Genomic DNA, 12,244 nt, shown 5'->3' with positions numbered 1-12,244 from the left:
TAATGTCAATTATGTGAAATTTTAGCACTATTTAGCTTTAAAGATTAATATGGTATTGTTTCACAGAGTTCTTTGAAAGGAAATACTAGTTTGTGCTCTTTTGAGTAAGTGGACAGCTTTCCTGAAGTCCCATCCAGTTGTGGGCCATGGCAGCTAATTTTGTAATACGAACATTCAAATGAACAATCTAATGAAGAGTAAAATATAATTGAAACACTCCTGCTTTACTTGGCTTGTCTCAGTGTTCCTTTCATTTGGCAGAATCTCAAAGCCTCCTTTGTCCTGGGTGAGTTCTGGTGTAGACACCAGGAGGAGCTGTGGTGGAACTGGTTCCTGCTGGGGGGCTGCAGGAAGGTGTCTCCCCCTCGTCAGGCGGGGGCGAGAGGGAGGATTTGCCCCGGGGTTTGCATCCAGGTGGGCACGGCGGGGTCCCCGGTGGGGGCACAGCAGGGTCCCTGGTGGGGGCACAGCCTTGGCCGCTCTCTGAGGGACCCATGGAATCCCAGGATCGATCAGTTTGGAGATGACCTCCCCGATGGTCCAACCTGTGCCTGATCCCCACCCTGTCACCCAGCCCACAGCACTGAGTGCCACGTCCAGTTCCTGGGCCCCCTCCAGCGATGGGGACTCCACCAGCTCCCTGGGCAGCCCCTTCCAATGTTTAAGAACCCTTTCTGTGAAGAAATTCCTGATGTCCACCCTGAGCCTCCCCTGGCCCAGCCTGAGGCCGTTCCCTCTCCTCCTGTCCCTGTTCCTGGAGCAGAGCCCGACGCCCCCGGCTGTCCCCTCCTGTCAGGAGCTGTGCAGAGCCACAAGGTCCCCCCTGAGCCTCCTTTTCCAGCTTCCTCAGCCACTCTTGGGGCTCCAGATACTCCCTCTCTCCATTCGGTTCTCCGGCCAGTTTCTAGCCCCTGAGATCTTTTTAAAGTGAGGGCACCAGAACCGCACACAGCACTTGAGGTGTGGCCGCACCAGTGCCTGGCACAGGGGGACAATCCCTGCCCTGGTCCTGCTGACCACAGCTTCAGACAAGCCAGGTGCCCTCGGCCTTGTGGCCCACCCGGGCTCACGTTCGGCTGCCTGTCAACCAGGACCCCCAGCTCTTTTCCACTGAGCCTCTTTCCAGCCGGTGCCCGGCCCGCAGTGCTGCACGGCTGGATGCGCCTAAAGCCCCTCTGAAGGGCCCAACATGGCGCCCGCTCCTTCCCGCCGCTCACGGGAGCGCCGGCGGTGACGTCACGCCCGCGCGCCCGCACGTAACGTCTCTGCGCGGTGACGTCACGCGCAGCGTCTCCCCGGTGAGCGGCGGCCGCAGCGTGAGGGGCCCGTGAGGGGCCCGTGAGGGGCCGGGGGGCGGAAAGGAACGGAGCGGGGGCATCGCGGGAGGGCCCCGCACGGGTGAGGGGCCCCGAGGGTGTTCGGGGGTGTCGCTGCTTTGGGGGGGGCTTCGGGCAGTTCTTGCCGGAGCTACCGCTCTCCTGGGGCTGTCCTGGGACTGCGGGGCCCGGGCGGAGTTCGGGGGTGTCGGTGCTTTCTGTGGGTACCGGGTGGTGCTTACCGGCGTTCCCGCTCCTCTGGGCGGCGGGCGGTGCTCGCTGAGGGGGTGACGCGCCGCTTTGCCCGCAGGTGTCCCGCCGTTTCTGCTGCGTGTGTCCCACGGCGGCGGATCCATGTCTTTCCTTGTAAGTAAACCCGAGCGCATTAGGGTGAGTGTTGAAGACCTTCCAGCTTCCCGCGTATCTCGGTAGAACGAGCCTTGCACTTGTGCAGAGTGGCCGGGCCTGGAGAGCACCATAAAGGCACAGGAAAATTGATTGTAGGGTTGATTGCAGGGCATGGGTCGGTGTGCAAGCAGCGCTGGTTAAAATCCTGCACTAAAGCCTTTATTACTCGCGCACACGCGTGTATGTCCTTGGGGTGCGGTGCAGAGGGGCTGTAATGGGCTTTGCAGTGAAGAAAAAGGGCCACTGGTTATTTTAGTGGTTCTTTAAGCAGCCTCCTCACCTGTGTCACAGTTTATGGGGTTTTTTTCCTTCACTTTGCTTGCAAAGCTAAACACAATAGCTTTGTTTGATTCTGCTTTTGTAAATGAGGAAGTTTCTTGCAGCAGAACCATTTCTAATGCTTTCAAATGGTGTTCTTACATACAAATTTTGAGTCATCATCACCTAAAGAGTCACTGGTGCTTTCTAGGACCGGCTTCCCATGCACTGAACATCAGCTGTTTATTAAATTATTTTTCTAAGTAGCAAATTCTGCCATGGGAGTGTTTGTGATTGATGATTTAACTTTGTGATCAACACCCTGCAAACTTAAAATCTCCTCTTCTGTTGTACCCTATGTGTATATATATGTATATTATTTGAACTGCAGTATTAGACAGTAGTGGAAACACTGCTCTGCACAACCTAATGCTTGCTGTGAATTTCAAACATGAATTCTGGAAGATAGCAACAGCTTTAGGATATTTATGTTCTCATTTTGAGTTCAATCAATAGATATAGAACCAAAATATTTGAATTCTCAAAGATACCACCTCTTTGTAAATTTAGTGAAAGCATTTTTTTTAACCTGTTATACCTAAAAACCCAGCTCTTATTCGGCTGTCTGAGGGGGTTGTGGCATGCTGATTATTTTTGCTGTATGTGCATGTGTAAAAACTTGTTTGATTTAAAATTATATTAACTTCATTGCAAGTGCATGTTGATTGGGAGTAACAGCAGCACCTTTGTGGCTGCTGGGTGTCACTGGCACAAGAAGGAATATCCTGTCCAAAGGAAGGATGCAGCAAATCCATTTCAGACCACAGTAGAATCATTAAAGTTTGGGGTGTTTTTCTTGTGGGGAAGGGGAAAAGAAGCTTTCCTGTAGATGGAGTAACTGATTATGTGGAGAATTTTTATTTCTTTCAGCGGTGGGTGTCTGAGAAGTTCATTGTTGAGGGGTTAAGAGAGTTCGAGCTGTTTGGAGGTAAGTTTTCCTCTTGGTAAATGACATTGCAAGAAATGTTTGATTTTAGCTGTAAAGCTTGGTAATTTGGTAGTAAAGATATATCTTATCACTAAAAGAGATGATTAAATCTCATTGTAAATCCAGGTATTCAAGCTAGCTAAGCCCAGAAATTATCGTGGAAGTGTCCGAGATCTAGCAAGTTATTTGGAAATCATTTCCATATTGATAACATTACTAAATTAGTTCTGTTTTGCTTAGCAGAACCACATTTTTGGGGTCTGGGAAGGTTAATTATAATTTTCTGAGTAAAAATGGATTTTGAAACTGCTGATAGCTCCCCAGGAGCAGGAGCTGATGGATTTGTGCTCTGCTTCTGCATAACAAACAAAGTTGCCTGCTAGGATGCCAAATTCCTGATCAATGACATGGAAAACAAACAGAGCATAGGAAATATGTCTAGATTTTGAGCTTCCAGGTGGAGTAAAGGAATTTTTATTACGTTGAATAATATTAGATAGTTTCTTTAAACTATATTTTAATGGGTATGTGTTGAACACAACATGGTGAACAATTAATTTCTTTACTCCAGAGCAGCCTCCGGGTGACTCTCGGAGAAAAGTAAGTGACTTGTGCAGGCTGTGGTGCTGTGGTTCATTGCATGGAGATTATTCCTTGTGGAAGTTTGATTTTTCTTTTTATCTTAGTTATATTTCTCATCTCTATTTTTAGCTCTACAAGTGTGGAAACAGGTTTCACCCTGGAGTGGAGATTTTGGTGTGTGGTTTTCAAACTATATGTGATAACTCCAAAATTTATACATAATCTCTTGGATTTCAATTTGTTTGTCATTCTCATCCCCACAGCCCCTCAGGGGTCTCATTTTGAGGTGATTTAGTTCTGATCCTTCAAAGAAGGAAGGAAGAATTTAGTTTTATGGAACTTCTGAAAAGCATTTGTTCTGCAGGCCCTGATTGCTCACTGTCTGGTTCATAATGAGCACGTAACACATAAAATATCACAATTTACAGAGAGTATCTAATCTAAATGATTCCCCACCTCCCCACACCACAGGTGTGCTGGTGTTGCTCTAGTTTAAGCTAATTACAAACACGAATTAAGTGTGATTTGATCATAACTGTCAGTTCAAGCTGCTTATACTTGATTTTTGTGCCAGTGTCTGTAATTTACTGGCACAAACAAAGCTTAAAATAGGAGATGTATATGGAATGTTTTGTATAAAATTGAGTAAATTCACACCTTTTTTAAAATTGCTGAGTGTTAGACGTACTTGGCTGGAAGCAAATTGAGATTAGCATCTGTTCTGGTTTTTCCAAGCGTTTTCTTGGGGTTTAGACACTTATGCTGATTCTCATTTTGATCTTTTAACATCTAAATAAAGGCCTGTTTTTGTATGTAGAGAAAGGTACATAATTTGGGGAGGGGGGTGGGAGGAAAATTTTTGTTGCTTATGCTGAAGTGAGGGAGGGAGTGAGGAGGTGGAGGGAAGACAGCAGAACAAAACTGATATTCCCTCTTCCTAACTCAGATGAATGTCATTTGGCAAATGCAGATCCTTGCAAGCATCACATACCTGACTGTGTTATGGCATTTATGCCAGTAGTTGCCTTTCAAAGATTAATTTCCTTTAAATCAATCTCCAATTAAACTGGACTCCCAAGCCAAAAGCCAGCTCTAAATGAATGTCATGCCATAAAACCTGTCACATGGGACTTCATTTTGCAGCTGCTTTTGACCGTACACCAAAAATTGTCCTGTGTGAAACCACTGAGGAGCTTTTTTGCAGTATCTCATAAATGACATTTCAGTTTAACTTTCTTTTTTTTAACTGTTGTACGATGATGATAAATTTCTGGTCAAGCTCCTTTTGCATTAACTCTGTTATTGGTCACTGCTAACATGAGGAGAGGTGAGTGCAGACCTCATACTCGAAGACTTCTCAGTAGGGAATTCACAGTGTTTTTCCATTACTGCACAGCCACACCATTATAAGATTAAATTTATTTAATTCTTTGCATCTGTTTTGTTGGCTTGTGCTCTACCTGGAGTGGACCTTAATAAATCAAACCACTTACGTGTTGCTCAGTGTCTCACCAGCTGTCACTGCTCCATGACTGCTTCCTGCTTCCATCTCCTTGGTGGTGCCTTTCTGCTTCAGAGGTTTCTGGCTGCCTGTGTGTCTCTCCTGGCCACCCTGCTGTTGACAGGACTGTGAAATTGCTGAAAGAAGTAATGAGTGATACAGTTGAGAACAGAATGGACAGCCGTGTTCAGCAGAAGTTTGAAATCCTGAGTCAAAAATTGCTGCTTGTTCTGAGCCCAGAAACAGCCCTGTAGTGTTCACTAAAAGAAGGGATCTGGGAATGCTGCTCCCAGAGGTTTTAGCTATGCTGAAATGAGACTGAGTTGTTTGAGCTGAAATTACACAAAAGCACCACAAATCTTATATTTTATCTTTTCCCTTAATGGAAAATACACCTATTTTAATGGTGGGCAGTGTGGTGTTCAAAGCCAGTTGGAAAGGTGGAACTTGGGAAGTTTGGCTCTAATTTACTCAAAGGACACTTAGGCACCCAGAGGTGATTTACAGCAAACTCCTGTCTGTGCTCCTTGCACTGCACTGACCCTGGGCTGAGGGTAGAACAGTTCCCTGTTTTTCAGCTGTCACTTTGTTGTTTCCATCTTTCAGTGATGGAAATAAAAAACGGAGTCTGCTGTCATGGTAGGGAAAGGCACAAACCTTTTCTGCTTCATGTACCATGAGAAAGGTCTAATAAAGGGCATTTGCAGTTGAAGAACGAGGTGGAAAAATTGAGCTGGTGTTCCAAATGCCAGGAGGAGTTAACGTGCTGGAAATTTGAGATAACTAAAGACGGTTTTAAATGCCACATAAATTTTAATCCCTCTGACTTTGGACATTTGAAGGAGTTAGAAGGTATAAAAGAACTTGCAAGAACATTGAAGTTCATTATCTGCAAACTCCTGCTGGGGAGGATTTCAGTGTATGTAAATAAGGCAGAAAGCTTTATGGATGGAGTGGGGGAAAGCTGACAGGCTTGGAATGCTGCTTCCTGTGTGCTGTGGGGGCGCTTTTTGCCCCTTTTTAAAATTGTTCGGTTGTTTGTTTAGTTTTTTTTTTTTTCTCCAGAAGCACTTAGGCTTTGCAGTTTTTGTTTTCATTTGGAGCTTCTCTCTTCATGTGTCTGATTTTCTTCATCACTTGTACCATTCAGCTGAGCAGCTTGAGCTGTGCTGGGCCTATCCCAGGTGAGCAGCTGAAACCCGGGAGCTGCAGCCAGGAGCGCTGGCTGTGGCAATGCAGAGGAGGGCTGTGAATGCTTCCCCTTGGCTCTGGCTCAGGCAACAGGATGGTGGCACAGTTTGTCATTAGAAGAGAAAGGCCGTTACTGTAAAGCAGAGTTTAGGCTGTCCTGGGGAATTATAATTGGCTATATCCAAATATTCCTGAATAAATTCTTGCTTACAGTGATTAACAATCTACTTGTTATGTGTTTTGTAACATAGCTGTCTGGATCTTCTGAAATGAGGCATCCCCTGAGTTTCAATTGATAAATGACTAAAATTATTTTGACAGCAATTAAATCCTCTTCTACATTGCTATTATTTTGAAGTGTATGATAATGTGAGATGCAGATGATTTTTCCAGTAGGCGATCTTTATTCCCTTTGACCTGACTTCATTTTTTTCCTCAGACAAATGAGGCGAGCTCCGAGTCGATAGCTTCTTCCCCTAAAAGGGACACCATGAGCAACTTCCTGCCAGACAGCAGCTGCTATGAGTTGCTCACTATCATAGGTAATTCTGGAGGGCTGGAGGATCAGTGTCTGCTTTGTGAAGAAAATCATTTCTGCACATCTGTTGTCCTTTTCTTGATTGATTGCTTATTTTTTCATATGGGACGCCTGCATCTTTGATTTTAAAACCATTTGAATAAAAAAGGAGATGCCAGTCCTAAAGGTTTGCACTTGGGAGGGGCGTGTGGTGGGTCAGTGGTGCTGGGGGTGCAGCACAGTCAGCAGAAGCAGCCTGAAACCTGTCCTTGGTGCTCCTAATCACTGTTTCCGCTTCAGTCCTGAATTTGAAGGACAGGATAATTGTGCTGGCTAGGAGGATTCCTCTCAGTGGGATACATGCCAAGGAAGGTGGTATCTGATGGAACAATTACTCTTTTTTACAAGGCCAAAAGTAGTTTCAGTGAGTGAGGGTAAAGATTATTGAAGGGTCAGGGGCTGGAGCAGTTCCTCTCAGTGCTTCCAAAAGCATTAATGAAGCTCCAATGCTTTCTCTTTCAGGCAGAGGCTTTGAAGACTTAATGGTTGTGAACCTGGCCAGGTATAAACCCACAGGAGAGTATGTCACAGTCAGAAGAGTGAACTTGGAGGCCTGCACAAATGAAATGGTCACATTCTTGCAGGTAACACCACTCATCATGCAAGCCTAGAAGAGGACAGACAGCAGGAGCAGTGTCTATCAATACTGCAGTCATGTTTCTGCATTACTAAATTTAATCAAGATGTCTTTTATTTTAGGGGGAACTTCATGTTTCCAAGCTTTTCAATCACCCCAACATTGTGCCATACAAAGCAACTTTCATAGCTGACAATGAGCTGTGGGTAGTGACTTCTTTCATGGCCTATGGTGAGTGAAGAGAGGGTTCCCTTTTCTGACCCTCACGTTCTGTGAAATGAAATTGAGGAGCTGAAGTGTCCTTAGGGCTTGTGTTCTGACAGGTGGTGATTCGTTTCTTTCTAGGTTCTGCAAAAGATTTAATCTGTACCCATTTTACAGATGGGATGACTGAACTGGCCATTGCTTACATTCTCCAAGGCGTCTTGAAAGCTCTTGACTACATCCACCATATGGGCTATGTACACAGGTATTGAAAACTACACGGGTCATTTTCCTTCTGGTGGAAGTTCTTGGAAATCAGAGTAGAGCAGAGGGTGAATCAGGAGACACAGAACACATTAAGTTTTGTATTGCTTTGCTGCTAGAGCGAAGTTTGGTACTCATGGGAAGTGACTGATCTTACTAAGTTGCATGAAAGTGTCACTGTGGAGCAGACTTATCCCAAAGACCACTGTGTATCTAAAATCACAATCCATAACATTCAGTCCTGCATTTCTCCTCGCCACAGAAACATTCTTTGGGAACTGACAAAGGTGATGAATAGAATCCTGTTAATTGATTTTGCCCAGCATCCAAAGATGGTCATTAGGAGTCTCAGCCTCCTGGTAGGAAGCTGATCAGGTATTGTCCTATGCACTGAGCTGTTTAGTGGAGGCCAGGGGAGCTGAGTGTTTTCCCTTTTTTCCCCAGGAGTGTTAAAGCCAGCCATATCCTGATCTCTGTGGATGGGAAGGTGTACCTGTCCGGCCTGCGGAGCAACCTGAGCATGATCAACCACGGGCAGCGACTCAAAGTCGTTCATGACTTCCCCAAATACAGCATCAAGGTGCTGCCTTGGCTCAGTCCTGAGGTTTTGCAGCAGGTGTGTTTAAAAGAAACTGCTCGTGTTCAGTGATGTGTTGTATCTGTATAAGTTTGTGAGCTCTTAGGGCACGTTGAAGGGATGTAGGGTGGGAGACGAGAGAACCTGCAGGGTTGCTTTCTTGTGATGAACTCTAGTCCTTTTTTTCTTTTTATCTTAAAGCCAGTGACCCCTAGCAAGGGGAAGGGTACAAGAATGCAAGGAAAAAGAAGGGGAGAGGCTAAAGGAAATAGATTTGGGGTGGATGCAGGGCAAGTGAGTAGAGTTTTATCTAGTTGACTCAATAGTTTAATTGTAGGCACCTCTCCAGGTTATCTCATTAAATAAGTGCTGCATCAGATGCAAGTTACCCAGGGCAGATGCCATCCCTACAGGCTGGCTGATTTCAGTTACATAAATGTTGCCCTTAACTGTGTGTTTTAACAAACCAAAAAACCCTCACCACAATAAACCAGTCTGTCTGTGGCTTGTACTGTTCCTGTTCTGATCATCTGGGTTTGTTGATTTGTACTTGAATCATGGGTGTTGCCCATTCAATCACATCCAAGTCCCTGAAGCTAATTTTTCTTTTCTTTTCATGTAGAATCTGCAGGGTTACGATGCAAAATCTGACATTTACAGTGTGGGGATAACGGCCTGTGAGCTGGCAAATGGACACGTCCCGTTTAAAGACATGCCTTCCACTCAGGTGGGGTTTGCAAGCTCCTGTCTCACCCTTAATCCTGGCACCCGGGGCTGCTCTCCTGCTCTGGGGTGTGGACACAGAAGGGTGTCCTGCCCGCATGAGTGGGAAACCCTAACTGTGTGATGTTGCTCGTGCCCCTGCTCTTGCAGATGCTCCTGGAGAAGCTGAACGGAACCGTTCCCTGCCTGCTGGACACCACCACGATTCCCGCGGATGAGCTGACCATGAGGATGTCCCGCTGCAGCGCCAGCTACGGGCCCGGGGAGAGCACGGCCACGGGCAGCGCGCGCGCGGCCAACGGCGAGCCCGCCCTGCACCCCTACCTGCGCACCTTCTCCACCTACTTCCACAACTTCGTGGAGCAGTGCCTCCAGAGGAACCCCGACTTCAGGTAGAGCCGAGGGGGAGCTGCTCTCCCCGCCTGCGCTGTTCCGGGGCTGGGTAAACGATGGGAGTTTGCAGGTGTTGTTCACAGTTCTCTTTCTGAAAGTGCAGCGCAGTGAGGATGTGCCCCATCTGCTCTGGAGAGCAGTCCAAGTGTGTAGAACAAGCAGTGTTAACACTTCGAGCACTTCCTGTGAGAGCCTGGGGAATTCCTTTGCAGCCTTCCTTGGGGGATGAGTGGTGCTGCACATCAAGGAAATAAACAACTTTTGTTTCTGGCCCTTGTGAGGCTGTGTTTATCCAGTGCCTATCACCACAAATGGCTGCTCTTCAGCCAGCAGAGAGCAATGATGGGAAGTGATCAAAGCTGCATTTTTCTTTGTAGTGAGGGCAATCTGTAGACATGACAGACTTTTCAGGAGTGCCCCACTGCTCAGGCACTGTCCTTGGACAGATGTAGGGGGTGCAATAAGGAAACTTAAAGGTTAGAATGAGGAGGTTGAACTCCTTGCATACAATATTATGTGATTGTAAATGCTTAATAAGCAGTGCTACTGCTGGAAAAAGGGAGATACCCAGTAGCTGAGAAATGGGAGAGGCAGGAAGAACCCTGGTCTTTTCTTATTCCCACTACCTGACTTCAAGCACTGACTCATTTTCTTATGTGCTTTCCTTGTTCTACCTCCCTTCCACAGGCCAAGTGCAGGCACTCTGCTCAGTCACCCCTTTTTTAAGCAGGTAAGGAACTAATTCATCTACAGGTAAAGCACAGTGCTTTGCTTTGTCTTGCTGTGACAGTGGGGGTGTTGAGTTGCTGAATTTTCTGTGCTACAGAAGATTAAGTCACTTTTTTGACTATTTGTAGTGCAGTGTGATAGTCACATCCTCTGGGGAGGTGCTTGGGCTGTTCTTGAAGCATCTCCTACCTAATAGAGGTGTTAGTCTGCCTGTCCTGGGAGCCACAGCAGCTCTTCAAGCCCTGCAGGCTGCTGAGCTCTGGGGTGAGGCAGTTCTAACCTGCTCCTTGAGGAGGGCAAAGGGTGCCCGTGCGTTTCCTGCCTGTTGTTTCTGGCTGCAGTGCTGGGTGTGGAGCAGCCCCGTGCTCACTCTGCCCTTCCTGTGCAGATCAAGCGCCGTCCTTCTGAAGCACTCCCTGAACTCCTGCGCCCTGTCACCCCCATCACCAATCTGGAGGGGACACTGCCCCAGGATCCCAGTGGCATTTTTGGGTTGGTATCAAATCTGGAGCAGCTGGATGTGGATGACTGGGAATTCTAGAAAAACAGGGACTACGCTGAGGAGGAGCTTTCTGGACATTGTAATTTATTGGTTCTGTCCATAAAAGCTGATGAGTGTTACACACAGAAGAGTTTACAGGTCCTTGGGAAGGAACTTGAATTGCCTGTTTACTTAAGAAGTAGCCTGGATACAAATGGACAGATGTGAGCTAGAAAAGGATGAACCCAAGGAGCTGTGGAGTATTCCAGAAGGTGCAGTGCCCGGAGGCCCCGTTCTTCCAGCTGAGCACTGGTGGAGCACTCGAGGGGGTTGAGTGAGTCTGTGTAGCTGTGGTCTCTATGTTTCTAAAAATCACTGGCGTCCTCGCAGTTGAGGCTGCAAGTCCCTGCCCTCTTTGGTTCTTTCTCTTTTAAGGGTGCCTTAGAGTTGAGGGGAGGTGGGCAGCTTTTAGTTTTGGGCATTCTCTTAGAACTAGTCAAGTTCCCGTAACAGTGTTGTCACAGGGCAAGTTTTAATTGGGGGTAAAAGGAATTATATTCTCTTACTGCTTTGTGATGAAAAATGGGAGATCAAAGACAAGCTGATGCCATTCCAGGCACTCCTGCTGCACTGGGCATTCCTCTGCAGCACTGGATTCTTCCAGTCTGGAGAGGGCTTCTGAAGACTTCCCACGTAATGCTGAGCACTCTGAACTCCAGGTCAGGCAGGGCCTTCCAGCCTCCTGGGGCACCAGGGCAGTGTGGATGCCTGTACAATACCAGCTTTTTTACCCCGTCCCAGCTGAACACGTTAGCTGGGCTGGTTTCACAGCACGACACTCTTACCTGCCTGTTCTCAGTGACTTACCCTGGCACAGAGGAAAAGTAAATTGATTTTCATGCTGATCCTCTTCCTCACAACTCCTGTACAGAACTGAACTTCAACCTTTCCATTACCAGTGCTGTTCTGCCTTCCCTCACTGACGGACAGGTAAAAGCTGCTCACGTGGCTCCCTGAGGACTGTGTGACTCTGCCCTGCTGCTGTGGCAGCTCTCCCCCATTCTGTGGTGTTTGGTTTTTTTGGAGGTGTATTTAAGGCTTTTAGTTCGACTTTTTTTCCAAGGACTATGGGTGCTGGAGGTCATCTGCTCTTTACTGAAGCACCTGGGAATCCTAGGTGCAGTTGATGGGGGCAGTGGTACTGGCAACAGGTCCTTCTTGTGTTTATAAACTGTACTTGAACCCAGATAAAGTTTGTTACTCTAGGTTTTTTTCCAAAACAAATAAAGTATTTCTGAAGTTGTTTTTTAAGTCTGCTGTCTGTGCAGGATGATGGGGGTGAATCACAGAGGGTGACAGGCAGGCTGTGCATGCTTGCTTTTACCTCCTTAGTTTCACACAGCTCACCAGTTTATGGCAGCTGCCTTCATGCTTCAGGAACATCCTTCAACTAAAGCAACAAGCTGCAAACACCT

General features: G+C 46.9%; 1 protein-coding gene across 8 annotated transcripts; it reads left to right on the top strand.

Annotated features, from left to right (window-relative positions):
* The first annotated feature begins 1,261 nt into the window (after window positions 1-1,261).
* STRADA (STE20 related adaptor alpha) lies at window positions 1,262-12,080 on the top strand. 8 transcript variants are annotated; one of them, XM_063403644.1, is made up of 13 exons: window positions 1,262-1,298; window positions 1,627-1,706; window positions 2,913-2,970; window positions 3,542-3,570; window positions 6,684-6,786; window positions 7,284-7,405; window positions 7,521-7,629; window positions 7,744-7,867; window positions 8,311-8,482; window positions 9,066-9,170; window positions 9,317-9,558; window positions 10,247-10,289; window positions 10,677-12,080. In XM_063403644.1, the coding sequence occupies exons 2-13, from the start codon at window positions 1,671-1,673 to the stop codon at window positions 10,827-10,829; spliced, it is 1,296 nt and encodes a 431-aa protein (XP_063259714.1). In that variant the 5' UTR covers window positions 1,262-1,298; window positions 1,627-1,670; the 3' UTR covers window positions 10,830-12,080. The 8 variants fall into 8 exon arrangements, with proteins under 8 accessions (XP_063259714.1, XP_063259720.1, XP_063259715.1 ...); XM_063403645.1 differs by having other exon boundaries at window positions 1,278-1,398; window positions 1,627-1,682; XM_063403646.1 differs by having other exon boundaries at window positions 1,278-1,398; window positions 7,780-7,867.
* Window positions 12,081-12,244: the final 164 nt, after the last annotated feature.

Source organism: Prinia subflava, chromosome 8 (assembly GCF_021018805.1).
Source record: "Prinia subflava isolate CZ2003 ecotype Zambia chromosome 8, Cam_Psub_1.2, whole genome shotgun sequence".
In the NCBI taxonomy this organism is placed as follows: Eukaryota; Metazoa; Chordata; class Aves; order Passeriformes; family Cisticolidae; genus Prinia; species Prinia subflava.
Note: the sequence above shows the minus strand (reverse complement) of the source record. Positions and strands in the feature narration are given on the sequence as shown.

Bases quoted from the DNA above. Each gene is read 5' to 3' on its own strand.
- STRADA (XM_063403644.1), top strand. From the start codon at position 1,671: ATGTCTTTCCTTGTAAGTAAACCCGAGCGCATTAGG. The intron at 2,971-3,541 runs GTAAGTTTTCCT...TCTTTACTCCAG, and splicing joins AGAGTTCGAGCTGTTTGGAG to AGCAGCCTCCGGGTGACTCT. The intron at 7,868-8,310 runs GTATTGAAAACT...TTTTTTCCCCAG, and splicing joins CATATGGGCTATGTACACAG to GAGTGTTAAAGCCAGCCATA.